At 38.8% G+C, this 14,707-nt stretch overlaps 1 protein-coding gene across 1 annotated transcript; it reads left to right on the forward strand.

Moving 5' to 3' along the window:
• The first annotated feature begins 3,464 nt into the window (after nucleotides 1–3,464).
• Nucleotides 3,465–4,707, forward strand: LOC126505665 (L-lactate dehydrogenase A chain-like). The gene has a single exon (XM_050148859.1). It carries the CDS (start codon nucleotides 3,480–3,482, stop codon nucleotides 4,458–4,460), a length of 981 nt encoding a protein of 326 aa, XP_050004816.1. The 5' UTR covers nucleotides 3,465–3,479; the 3' UTR covers nucleotides 4,461–4,707.
• The last annotated feature ends 10,000 nt before the right edge of the window (nucleotides 4,708–14,707 follow it).

Here is a 14,707-nt window from a genome sequence, read left to right on the forward strand (position 1 = left end):
TTATATTTTTCTACAATTGTATTTGCCTCAATATTCAAACTTAAAATGATTTAGAAGCTGAAGTACTCCTTATTTTGATCTGCAAATCATTATTAAACCAAAATTCTATCTTTTTCAAAAACTTGAAGTTATGAAATAATAACAATTCTCAATAGTCTGAAGTTAGACTGGGTTGTATTTCTCATCCCTGATCTTTACCATCTAAGAACAGACATCCAATAGAAATTTGCATGCAATGGTTGTTGCAATACCCACAGATAGTTCACAGTTATTTTGATTTGACTTACAAACTTTCAAGTTGTGTTCAAGGAATATACTTCTAGCTGAGACTAATCTTTGAATCTGAATTTTGATCTTAAGTGATGAGTAGATTTTTCTCTCTGAGAAAAATGTATTGCTCAAATAAAATCAATATTTTTTTAAATTAAAATGCACTTAAAAGTCAAAAAAGAGATGAGTAGAAACGCCACATAATCATCTCATGATTCCTGAAAGTGACAGACGGTTAGGCCTGGCAGTATAGAAAGTCACAAAACCCAACCACCCATGCAGTCACAAGCAGAAAGACGCATACTCTGCAGCATGCTGTACTATGAGGTTATGATACAAAGCGCATTAGGTTGACTAAAGAATTTTCAGCTTATACTCTTTGAAGCTAGGGCATGGCCCCATTAAAATTAAAGGAGCATCTCTCTTTTCTGTGAATCTAAAATGGATCCAGGAAAATATTCTTAATCTCCCATCATCAAAACATTCCAATACTCATAACTACTCACCAATTTAAAACATTACTCAGCCATTTGGCAGTGATATTTGTTTAGAAGTTCAAATGTAGCAAATAGATTTTGTCATAAATTTTAAATGCATATACAGATATGTTGCCAGTTATGTTTGCCAGCAAGTGGTAATTGGTATCACACTTCTCAATTCTCAACTAAGTGCAATGGCTTTCTAAATTCAAGGAGACACAGCAACAACAAGGAATTTTCACACCATATGGACATAGGAAGCCATATATCTTTGTATTTAGTTATCGCATCTGCATGTAATTTTTGTCCTTCTATTCAAATTGGCAACCAATAAATTCTCTAAATTTACAAAGGAAAAGCTACTTGAGCTCCAAAATGTCTTAATATCTGTCCCCAAAGTTAAGAATACAATAGATTTCAAGAGGGGTTTTCAAATTCTTTTTTAACATTTATCCTTGAACTTTAGAGTGAAAAAGAAAACTCCATTATTAGACAAACAAATGAATTTACCTTATGCTCAGGATGATAGTATTTTAATTTCTGTCTCTCTCACTTGATAACTCAGCAACCATTTTGTACTTCCCCTATATACCAAACTATCACATGGCCAAGTAACACAAACCTGTACATTCCCCATGAGCTTAGGGACATAGGTAATATAAAAAGGTGTAATGCTTTCTTGAAGACTGTGGGCATTCAGCTCAAGTGAAAAACAAAAAAAAGATAAAGTGTTATGCAATCTCTCTAAAATGGCTGGTTAAAGTGAAGAATACAAAATTCCATTAAGAAAACTTCTCTTTGCAACAGACAGAGACCACTACAGAGAAAACAAAAGCAATTGAAATGCAGAGTTATGAACCCCAGTCTCAGTGGGTACATCTACAAAATACTCCCAAGCTTAAGACTCAGGAAACATTTCAGGAGAAGTGGCAGAGAAATTGTAAGAACCATGGAATAGAACATTTGCTGTGAGATTATGTCCTAGTAATATCAGAAGCTACACCCATAATGTCTCACCAAATGAATGTCCAAACAGGAGTTGAACAACACCAACAGAGATGCCAAACTGGACAGGAAAACCCATGAGGCCTCCCTACCCAAAGAACTCTAAGCAACTGAGTAAAATTGGCAGGGGGAAGGGTAGTTTTCTCTAGGTGTGAAGCGTGCCTGCAAGCTTTACAGCAGGGAGGAAAGAGACAAGAATAAAATTTAGTTCAGCCCGAGTTTTAGATGCCACTGCTGGGCCCAGACTAACATCAGCTAACATCATAAGTCTAACATTAGGTCATTTATTTTTGCCATATTCAAGCATAGCACAACTTTGGGGAGAAAAGGGTTTTCAGATAACAATGAGCTCAGTCCTGAGAGTACAACAAAGCACTAAAGCTCTTTATAAAATGCATAAGGCTTCATTCATAAGATGGACTATTGTTGACTAAGAAACAATGCTCAAGATAGGGGTCTAGGGAAAATGACCGAGGTAAACACAATGCCTTTGGCACTGAGGGTTTGGCGTGACCCTAAGATAGCATAGACATCACTTAAGCTGTCATAAAGTACAAATGACATCTCTCACAACTATGAGTTTTATGACCTAGAAGTCATGCTCAAGGCTTTAGGAATGGAAAGGTCTTGAATAAGTAAAACATAAATTCTGGGAGATTTGGGTCGAGCTGACTCATCAGAAAGCAAAGGATCATCAGGCTGTAAACTGCAACCATTTCCAGAATTGCAGGAGGAACTAAGCACCTTATATCATTGATGAGAAAAGCTGTGTGTTTAACTTCTCTTGGCTTCTCCAGTGATTATTTGTAGACACATTTTTCTTTGGGCTGCCAGCTCATAAACAACAACACAGAGAATTATTAATTATGAAAGCTCATTCTTAACTTAAGTGCCTTCCTAACTAGTCCCATCGCATGGCTCAGTATCTCATCTCTCCTTACTGCACATACTGCTTGCTCTTCATGGACTCATGGACTGCTCTCTCTATCTCTCTCTATCTCTCTCTCTCTCTCTCTCTCTCTCTCTCTCTCTCTCTCTCTCTCTCTCTCTCATTTTTAGATTCCTCCTCCTACTTCTTCTCTCTCTGCCTGGAATTCACACACTGTTCAAATATCACACAATTATCTGTATACACAAAGAATTGTTTGGCCCTCCACACTCAGGGAAGAGAAAATTAGTCGTCCAATGCCAAGTGGTCAGCCTTAATATATATATATACAAGTGACATTATACAAACTGGACAGATTATATTTTTGAATATTATTTATACATATATACATATATATACATATATATATTCCTAAGTATATTGCATACAATAACAAACAATAAAAATGCCATGATTTTGAAAGAGAACACGGAAGGTTATATGGGTGGGATTAAAGCTAGAAAAGGGAATGAAAATACCTTGTAATTATTATAACTTCAAAACTAATAATTTTAAATATGAAAATGTTACTGGTAGTCAGAATCTGCTTAGTGTGTTTCTAGTTCTTTGACACAAAGTAAGAGTACTGTTTAGAAAAACATTATTAATTGAAAAGCCTGTATAAGGCAACGGAGACTGTCAATAAGACAAAACAGCAGCCTACAGAATGGGAAAAGATCTTTACCAACCCCACATCTGACAAAGGGCTAATTTCCAAAATATATAAACAAGTCAAGAACTAGGCGGAAGCTGCTCATCGTGCACTAGCGGTCCCAAAAGATTAAAAGTCCGACAAGATGGCAACCCTCAAGGACCAGCTGATTGTGAATCTCCTTAAGGAAGAACAGCACCCCCAGAACAAGATTACGGTTGGCATGGCTTGTGCCATCAGTATCCTAATGAAGGACTTGGCGGATGAGCTTGCCCTTGTTGATGTCATGGAAGACAAACTGAAGGGAGAGATGATGGATCTCCAGCACGGCAGCCTTTTCCTTAGAACACCGAAAATTGTCTCTGGCAAAGACTATAGCGTGACTGCAAACTCCAAGCTGGTTATCATCACAGCGGGGGCCCGTCAGCAAGAGGGAGAGAGTCGGCTCAATCTGGTCCAGTGCAACGTGAACATCTTCAAGTTCATCATTCCCAACGTGGTGAAGTACAGTCCAAACTGCAAGCTGCTTATTGTCTCCAACCCAGTGGATATCTTGACCTACATGGCCTGGAAGATAAGTGGATTTCCCAAAAACCGAGTCATCGGGAGTGGTTGCAATCTGGACTCAGCTCGGTTCCGTTACCTGATGGGAGAAAGGCTGGGTGTTCACCCACTGAGCTGTCATGGATGGGTCCTGGGGGAGCACGGGGACTCCAGTGTGCCTGTGTGGAGTGGCGTGAATGTCGCTGGTGTCTCCCTGAAGAATCTGAACCCAGAACTGGGCTCCGATGCAGACAAGGAGCAGTGGAAGGAGGTTCACAAGCGGGTGGTTGACAGCGCCTATGAGGTGATTAAACTGAAAGGTTACACGTCCTGGGCCATTGGCCTCTCTGTGGCCGACTTGGCAGAGAGCATGATGAAGAATCTGAGGCGGGTGCACCCCATTTCCACCATGATTAAGGGTCTCTATGGAATCAAGGATGATGTCTTCCTCAGTGTCCCCTGTGTCCTGGGACAAAATGGAATCTCAGACGTTGTGAAGGTGACTCTGACTTCTGAAGAGGAGGCCCGCTTGAAGAAGAGTGCAGACACGCTCTGGGGGATCCAGAAAGAGCTGCAGTTCTAAAAGTCCCCAGATGTCCTAGCGCTTCACTGTCCAGGCTGCAGCAGGGTTTCTATGGAGACCGCACACTGTCTCCTCATCTGAGCTGTGGTTAGGGCGGTTGTGTTCCCACAGCTCTACCCTGATGCTAAGTGGTACTTGTGTAGTGGTAACCTGGTTGGTGTGACACTGCCAACTGTGTGCAGGCTTCAGTTACCCTGTGAACCTGCTGTGTCTGTGCTATGCACCCTCACCAGACATGCCTAGGCCAATGATTTCCCAGTTAGTCATAACCTGGTTCCAGTGTGTAAATCCATTATGCATATCTTGTGTATAAGTGTCCTAAAGGATATTATTTTGTGTATTATCTATCTGTAGTGTACATTGAAATATTGTGTAAAGTGAAGATCTGCATATGGATGACGCAACCGACTACCCAAGTGTCATGCCAATGAAAACACCAAATAAACCTTGAACAGTGAAAAAAAAATAAATTAATTTAAAAAAAAAGAAACTAGGCATCATGAAACCAAATAATACAATTGAATAATGGGTACAAATCCAAACAGATTTTCCAAAAGAGGAACCATACAAGGCCAAGAAACACTTAAAGAAATGTTCAACATCCTTAGCCATAAGGGAAATGCAAATCAAAATAACTCTGAGATTCCATCTTACACCTATAAGAATGGCTAAATTCCAAAAACACAAATGACAACTCATGCTGGAGAGGATGTGGAGCAAGCAAAACATGCCCCCATTGCCAGTGGGGGCACAAACTTGGATAGTAACTTTGTAAATAAATATGGTAGTTTCTCAGAAAATTGGGAACCAACCCACTTCAATACCCAGCTATACACCTCCAGGAAATAAATTCAAACACTGTTCAATTATATCACAAGGACAATTGCTCAACTATGTTTATAGCAGATTTATTTGTAATAGCTAGAGTCTGGAAACAACCTAGATGTCCCTCAACCAACAAATGGATAAATAAAGTGTGATATAGTTACACAATGGAGTATTATCCAACTATTAAAAACAATGACATCATGAAATTTGCAGTCAAATGAATGGAACTAGGAAAAAATCATCCTGAGTGAGGTAACCCAAAACCAGAAAAAACAAAAATGGTATTTACTCCCTTATTAGTAGATATTAACTGTAAAGTAAAGGATATCCATGGTATAATTCACAGACCTAGAGGGGTTAGGTAAAAAGGAGGACTGGGGAGGGCAAAAGAATCTCACTGTAAAGGGGGAATAAAATAGATTTCATGAGTGGATGGGAACATGAAGGATCAGGTTGGGGTGGGAAAAAAAGAGTACTGAAAGAGAAAACTGAAAAAGAGTGCATTTCAGGGTGAAGTCGAAACCTAGTGCAAAGGGAAACTCTAAGGAATCAACAAGGGTGACCCCAGCTAAGATCCCACGCAATAAGGCATACATAACCTGAACTGGCTATCTCCTGTGACCAGGCAAGCTGTCCAGTGTAGGAAAAGGGGCACCTACCCAGCCACAAAACCTTCAACCCACAATTTGCCTATTGGATGTGCTGGGGGTGTAAGTAGCACAGAAATTGTGGGAGTGGCCAACAAATGACAGGTTCAACTTGAGACCCATGCCAAGAGAGTGAGTCCACCTCTGACATTGCCTGAAGTACCAGAACCTAGGAACCTAGTCAGCATTCTGAGTTGCCTTGTCCAGCCTTAACACAAGGAGAGGTGATTATTCTTTTTGCAACTTTATATGCCATGTGTTGTTGCTATCCATGGGAAGCCTGCCATTTTCTAAACAGAAATAGAGGAAGAGTAGGGGGAGAAATTATGAGGAGAGAAGGGAGGGGAAACTATGGCTGTGGTGTAATAAATAAATAAATAAACATTTTAAAATATTAATGACTGACCATACTAGTGAAAATACTCAAGAACTCTGATTTCTTTCTGTAGCTTCTCAAGAAAAGAGGGTTAGTTACTTTGGAAAAGAGTCCTGGTGGTTCTCTATTTTGATCAACATATCAGCTCATTTTATCTATTTTTCTACTGCACATGTCCCTTCCCATCATAAATCTAATTTTGATTATATGTATGCCCAATTAGGCATGGACATCAAGATAGAAGATAGAGTATTCTCTACACTTGACATAACTGATCAAAGTGCTAAGCATAAGAGAATAAAGACCAATAACTAAAAAGGATATCTGCATTAACCCCCACATACACATACATACATTGCCAAAGTTTGGGGTTCATCACAGAAAGAGGTGTGGAAAGAATTTAAGTACCAAAGGATGGAAAGGAGTGCTGTGACATGTTGTCTTCTGGATATAACACGCCTATCACAATTGCGAGCTAACAGTGACTGTGGTTATTACATTCATTCACCCCTCCCAGACCTTAATAATCACACAGAAACTATATTAATTACAACACTGTTTGGCCTATGACTCAGGTGTATTGTTAGCTAGCTCTTACATCTTAAATTTACCCATTTCTATTAATCTGTATATCACCACAAGGCTGTGCCCTATCAGTAAGGTTCTGGTGTCTCTCTCCTTCGGTAGTCTCTTTGACTCTGCCTAATTATTCTATATATCTCTGTTCAGATTTCCTGCCTTGTTATATTCTGCCCTGCCATAGGCCAAAGCAGCTTCTTTATTAACCAATGATAATTAAATATATTCATGGCATACAGAGGGGGATACCACATCAACTACTGAAGACTCACACAAGATCAAACCAACCTAAATTCCAAGAGAGATGGGATATAAGACCCCCTAGGCCCCACCCCTTACTGAGGTGCTAATGGAAGTGAATAGTTGCTGGGGGTGGGGAGGGCTCTTTCTTTTCTTATTCAAGATGTGGCCACTGGTAGGTTTCCCATGTGCTAATGGATGTTCCCATATTCATGTAGATAAGGACAGTACCGGCAGGACTTAGTGGGTTATCAAAATAGAAATAACACATGAAGTTCAGATGAGAATTGATTTAGAATATGGGAGGGTGAAGGGAGAGGGAGAAAATGAAGGGTAGCTATGACTGTATTTTATTGAATACATGTATAAAAACCTCACTTAAAGGCAGAGTTTTGCCCTATTGTGCATATATTGCCTACAGTCGATCAGACTGTGTTGCAGGATGTGCTTGAAAAGAAACAGTGTTACTGAAGCATCACTAAGGGGAGCAGAGTGTGATTTATTGCCATTGTTTAAAGCAGGCATATGTGCACTCAGTGCAGATAGGGGCCCTAGATTGCTAACAGGTGCGTGTTTGGAGAGAGGCATGTGTATACCCCTAGCCAAGCAGAGTCCTATATTCATAAACTGTTCTTTATGCTTACTTGCCTCAGGGAGTTTGTCTCATCCTTTTGGGGTGGGAGACCTCCTGTCTTCACTATTCAAACCGTAAGTCTTCATGTGGTTTTGCTATTGTCATCTTCCATCAAAGCATTCTATGTCAGCCAAGAGTACATTACACCTAAGGCAGTCGCTTTTCTCCAAGTCGTTCTCTGTGTCAAGTGTATTTCTCATGACAGCTACCACAAACATATAGAACGCTGATGGTTGTACCTGCATCAAATGAAAAGGAGACTAGACTGATAACTGTATTTAGTGCACTAGTCTTTTTCAGTATTTGTTTTGCATTCACTGCAATGTGAAGATTAATGTGGAGGCGGCCAGTGGTATAGTCTTCCCTCTGTTGATTAGAAAGGGGATAAGACAATGACTCAGACCCAACCAGAAATCATTCTAGCACTCTAAAGTAATTAAATATAAGGTAGATAAAGGTAGAAGTCATAAAATGTTGAACATACTTTGATAGTTCAAAAGATTTCATTTTTTAAATAAAAATATAGACCTAAACTTCAAAAGAAAATAGAAGACTGCATTCAAGTCTACATTAAAACTACAGCCTCTAGGTCCAATACCTTTCATTCTATATTAACTAATTTCTTACACAATAATCATTGCCAGGCCTCTTATATATCACCAGTCTCTGTGGCATCAAAGTAATGCCATTAATTTAATTAGGCAATATTCAATTGTCTGTGTTAGGGGAAAAGATATGCTTTCTCTTTCTGCCAAAGCCATTATTGATTAAATGTAAAAGGGTTAGAAAGAGCATCCCTAAGACCAGATTTTCAGGCTTTTTGAGCCAAAATTCGTATTTAGACAAAAAAATTGATTCTTCATTTCTTCTAGTTTGTAGATTGAGCACTCAAGAAAACATCTTAACCCCTTTCCCCCCCTCCTTTCTTCCCTTCCCACTCTTCTTCCCCACTGCCCTTCCACTCCCACTTTGGGGAGCAGCTTCCTTTAAACAGAATCAGTGTTCATTTTCAATCCACATTATCCCCACATTTACAATTAAGTACTACGGTTTCATGTAAGACTAATAAAAAGGGAACATGAAAATTAGCTTGTATCTTGGAAACTTGCCCTCAAATAACATTAGTCTACTCTAATACTGAAGCTAATAACTAATTGGGATAGTGTTAGCAGCTCAGAGGGAGTCACCAAGAGGAAAGTAGTTCTGTGACCACTAAAATTAAAATAAAAATCAAGACATCATTAAATATCAAGGGAATCAGTCATTTTAGAGCAATGCATTCATGAAATTAATTATGCCTTGAGAATACATTATTGCAACTAATTCTATCTATCTGACATTTGCAATCAGATTCCTTATTACTTAAATATTTGAGAATTTAATATATGAGTACGGTATTTACATCTCCATTCGTCTTTCCCCACCTTCCATTCCTCCAGTGACCTCTCCCACTCTTTCTCAAATTATTATTGTTACATGCATGCTCACACAGACATGCACACAATAAAAACCCTGTTTAGTGCATTAGTGTCATTCATATATGAACATGATGTGTTTAAAGCTGACCATTTGGGATTGAATAACACACCAAGGAGTACATCTGTGGAGAAGTCTGATTCTTCCTCTCTGGGCATCCATAAGTTGCCTGTGCATTCAGATGCCTAATCCCTTTGTGCTCTGACAAAACTCCTGACTCCCGCTCTCAATGGTGGGTATCTATCTTCTCCTAGCTGTTGCTATTTTGATAAATGATATTGTTGTTGCCCATTTGCTCTAAACCTCAGAACACATCCTTGAGTCCTCTCACAGCTAGTTCCTAACCGAGTTCTGTCATTTCCACCTCAACCTCTACTTCTGAGACCAGCAGCCTGCCTGTGCAATCTCATCCCTGAGTCACCCACTCCAGTTTCAGAGGGACTCTCGTCCTGGTCATGCACTCCATGCGATGCAGTTCGATGTAAACTAAATGGCACCTCACGAGCCATCCATGGCTTCCTGTGACTACTAGAGTCAATCCTCAGGAACCTGCCAGTGTTTGCCTCTGCTGTTTCCCTAATCTCCTATCTGCCTCCTCCACCTGGTCCCATCCAACCAACTGAATGGATTGAAATAACAAAATATATTGTCGTGCACAATGAGAGGAAAATTCTCACAGTCAACGTGTGATCAGGACTGGGCTTCCTCTGAAGGAGCAGGGGACCATTCTTTCCTCTTCCTGGCTTATGGTGGTGCCAGGTATTCCCCTTTCCCAGTAAAATTTGTTTTGGGGTTTAGGGACATCATTTAGGGGTTGATTGTAATTAGTATATGGTTGAGGGAGGAATTTTATAAGCTCAGGGATCTCTTTGAAAAAAAAAGAGGGATAATTGGATGACGGGATAATAGATTTGTATTTGTGAGTTACTGTTTTTAGACAAATATATTGGTATTGATTCTTGTATATTGATACAAGGGTAAATTATATTGACTATTATATGCATGCATGCTTCTACCTCAGTTTAAAACATTTGTTATGTATTGATATATATTGTATTGATATATATATTGTATAAATTTACCATATTGCAGTGTACATTTCTACCTCTGATTAAGATACTTATATATTGTTTATGTATTGATATATATTTACCATATTGCATTGTATATTTGTACATTATTTATGTTTGGAGGTCATATTGTCCTCATTTATTGCACAGTTGTTCATTGTCTTAGTCTTTAAGTTAGATAGGTATTGAGAATTATATAGATCAATAGTCATCTGCTTGTCATTTATAATTAGACTAATCAAGTTCTTTAGATACACAGAGATTATATTCAGTATAGATAGATAATCTTCAACCTCTTCAAAGATCTGTAGAAAATGGCCTTTAATCTAACTCAGAGTTTCGTGGTAGTGAGACACAATTGCTCCTGGCAACACCAATTTATTCCCAAGAGAATGTTGAGCACCAAAGACACTCCACCTGGAGCCTTTCTTTTTGACAGAACTGGCCTTTGGGCAAAGAAATGCCCATGCCTCAACCACTGACAGAGATACAGAGTATCTGTACATGGATAAAACAGGACTGTCATATCCTGCCAAGACAGGGTAAGATAGTTTTGAAAAGTTTCTTGCCTTTGAAAATGGTATGTCAGTTATGTTAGGCCTTAGCCAAAGTTGGTTGCTTCAATGCTGCAAACGTGACCTTGGGTGATTGCCCAGGTAGCTAGTTGTCTCTGTGATTTGTTGCATAACATTATTTCCCTTCTCAGATCTTTGATGAAGTTGATGACTTGGCCAAGTTATTTATTATACAAGACTTAAACTAGTTAGAATAGGATATTTGTACTTATTGTATATAATTTCATAGTAGGTTTAGAACTTTCTTACTTAAACAAAAGGGGGAGGTGTTGCAGGAGTTCCTTCCACTCCTTCAGCCAATAGCCACTGAGATACCAGCCCTCTGGGGCGTGGCCTCTCTCCCTTTAAAATAGCGGCCACTTCCCTCTGCTCGTGCTCTGGCTTCTGGCTCCTCTTCTGGCGACTAGGCTCCCTTCCTGATTGAGCAGAGGGCTGTTGTCTGGGACAGTAATCTGTAAGTTTTTCCCCTTTAAATAAATAGCTTCTCTATTGGTCATAATTCCAAACTGGTGTGGGATTGTTTGTGACTTACGCCTTCAGATAACCTCTTTTTAAAATTATTACAGTTTCATATAATTGTATATAGTTATATATAAATACAACCTAATGAGTCTATTTTTATTGGTGGTATGAATATTAATATTCATGGCTGACCATTCTGAACTAGATAATCAATAAAAAGGCAAGCGTAGCTACCACTTCTCATCAAAAGAGCCTCCCTCTGCAGCAAATAAAGACCATCACAAAAAAGCACAACTGAATACAATGCAGAGATCAACAGACCATGGGGCACCCAGCCTCAACAGATATATTTACCTCACATTTTATTTATGGCTCAGGAAACATCTTAGAAGATGGGTTGGAAAGAATATAAGAGCCAGAATCGTAGGAAACCTACGGTGAAGTAGTCTCCCATAGGAATGGCTTCACAAACAAGACCAGAACAATGGAAATATCAATAGGTTAAAGTTGGAAGATAGAATGCCACAGTGATCACACCCTAGACAAACAACCACAGACAAATAAGGGCTGCTAAGGGATGAAGAGTTAGCTTCTCATAAGCATGAGCTCCCTTACTGTCTCAACAACATTCTCAATTCAGAACGTTGCCTCTTCTTCATTTGGGTCTCAGATGGGAATCACAGTGTGCATTTGGACCTCAGCCTCTCTTATGATTGAGTCCCTAGGACAGTGCCCAGCACATATCAGCTGCTGAATAAATATTACTGCACATGTAAACTTATTCTTCCCAACAGCTCTGTAAAGTAGGTTGAAATTAACTATCCCAAAGGAAAACTTGAAGATTAACTAAAAAAAAATAAACTACAATATAACCTAGAAGGCCAGAATCTAATCTCAAATAGATACAATCATATCATATTACCATCTGGTGAAATAAAACATCTGATCAACTATGTTGTAATAAAGTTGAAGAAAATAAAACATTTTTATTAACAAAAAGAAGATAATGTTTCAAATCAAGAAAACTGAGGTCTTAAGTGGAAAAAATAGTGGCACAACTCCAGCAGGATATAGATTGCTCTTTTATGGACCATAAGGAGTTTGCAGCTAGATCTATAACTTGTGGTAACCCATAGGAAAACAAAAAGCAAGGATACTTGCCAAAAGAGCAATGTTCCACAAATGCCTAAAAATAAAACTTCATTTCTTCCAGTCTTTTTAAAACATGCTGTTTTGACTCACTATTTAATGTCTCCCTAAGTTAATAAAGTCTGGGATGTTAAATCACTAACATGGGTTTTATTATTCCCATGTAATTTATTTATTACAATGTATAATGTGAGTTTAAACACAAACACAAATATATTTACTTATTTGTATAGTAGATCACTGACATAGTTTGTACTTCATAGTGTATATATGTATGTATGTACCTTTCATTCTTGCCAGAAAAGTGGAAACAGCATGAAACTGACTCAATACTTACTTGAGTCATACAAAGGAAGTATGGGTTTCTCTCTCCTTTCCCTCACATGTTACCACTCTCTCAGCATAAGTGGTTAGGAAGTAAGCGAGGGAAAGTATAAGTAAAATCCTGATCATTTGTGTTTTCCATACCATCATTAGTATCTTTCATCATCAGTATCCAGTCTAAGGAAGTTCTGCTTAGAATGGAAAATACACCCTTAAACTGTTAGTACACTGCTGACATGCCTTGACTCTCCTTGAACTCTCACAGGCCAGGGCTCTTTGGAATAAAACTACGTTCATGAAACACAGTGAATACAATTAAAAATGTGTGTGTATACACACACACACACACACATGCACAATGTACATTGATCACACATACATCATCTTTTTTAAAAAAATGTTAAGTTTCTTACTAATCTTCAATATTGTCCATTTACATAAGGATATTGTTAACGGATTAGCAAGAACAAAACAAGAGACATCAGGGCCTGACTATTGAACACACTGCTGAAGTCTACAATGGTGGATACAATGATGAAAGGTGAGTGAGGACTGAAGTCCACCCAACCGTCATCTCAACCCCTCCACGCCTTAGCACTCGAGAGACACATGACTCCACAATTTCACCTGCTGGAGACCACTTTTCTCAGCCCATTGTGGTGGCAACTGTCTGTAATCCTAGTACATGGGGAGCAGAAGCAGGAGGATTCCTGCTACTTTGAAGCCATTCTCTTGGACATACAAAGTTCTAAGGCAGTTGGGGTTATATCATGAATTTTGTTTTAAGTAAGCCTAGAAACAAAATAAAAAAAGAGATTAAACTATAATTTTTTCTTAAACTGCTTTATTGAAAACATGTATAATATAGAGAATGAGATAATGTGTGGTCACATGATGAACAGTTTAATTTATTACCAGACAGTTGGAAACAAAGAGCAAAAGAAGGCTTGCTGAACTGACTTACATCACTGAATTTTAGTTTCCATATCTGTTTCATACTAACTGGGAAACAATTTCAGATGTCATAACTATTCCACACTTGAAATTTTTCATTGGCAAACAAGGACATGAGAATTTCCTAGGATCCCATTTCCTGATTTGTCATTATACAATGCATTAGTACTTAAAAACCAAACCCAGACATGGGGATTTGTTACCATGGATCTAAGCATAAGGCTGCCTTATGAACCCCAAGATAAGACCTTTCAATAAAATATGGTGAAAGATGGGTTGGTTGGTTGGTATGTTTGTTGAGAGAGGTGAAGAAAAGACTGTTCGTTTAAAACCAACTTAACACTTCTGATTCAATTCTGCATCATACTCTAAAAATATCTCCTGGAAAACAAGTTAGCCCCTTTCTAGATAAAAATATAAAATTAACATAGTAGATCATATACTTTTGTTGTATGATAAGGTCTCTCTTGGGTATATTCCCAAGAGTGGTATTGCTGGGTCCATGGGTAGGTTGATCCCGAATTTCCTGAGAAACCTCCACACTGCTTTCCAGAGTGGTTGCACAAGTTTGCATTCCCAACAGCAATGGATGAGTGTACCCCTTTCTCCACAACCTCTCCAGCAAAGGCTATCATTGGTGTTTTTGATTTTAGCCATTCTGACAGGTGTAAGATGGTATCTTAAAGTTGTCTTGATTTGCATTTCCCTGATCGCTAAGGAAGTTGAGCATGACCTTAGGTGTCCTTTGGCCATTTGAACTTCTTCTGTTGAGAGATCTCTGTTCAGCTCAGTGCCCCATTTTATAATTGGGTTGATTAGCCTTTTACGGTCTAGTTTCTTGAGTTCTTTATATATTTTGGAGATCAGACCTTTGTCAGTTGCTGGGTTGGTGAAGATCTTCTCCCAGTCAGTGGGTTGCCTTTCTGTCTTAGC

Source organism: Alexandromys fortis, unplaced genomic scaffold (assembly GCF_014885135.2).
Source record: "Alexandromys fortis isolate MF-2015 unplaced genomic scaffold, M_Fortis_MF-2015_v1.1 scaffold_4, whole genome shotgun sequence".
Classification (NCBI taxonomy): domain Eukaryota; kingdom Metazoa; phylum Chordata; class Mammalia; order Rodentia; family Cricetidae; genus Alexandromys; species Alexandromys fortis.

What these genes read in the sequence shown, in the direction of transcription:
- LOC126505665 (XM_050148859.1), top strand. Translation starts at nt 3,480, where the DNA reads ATGGCAACCCTCAAGGACCAGCTGATTGTGAATCTCCTTAAGGAAGAA.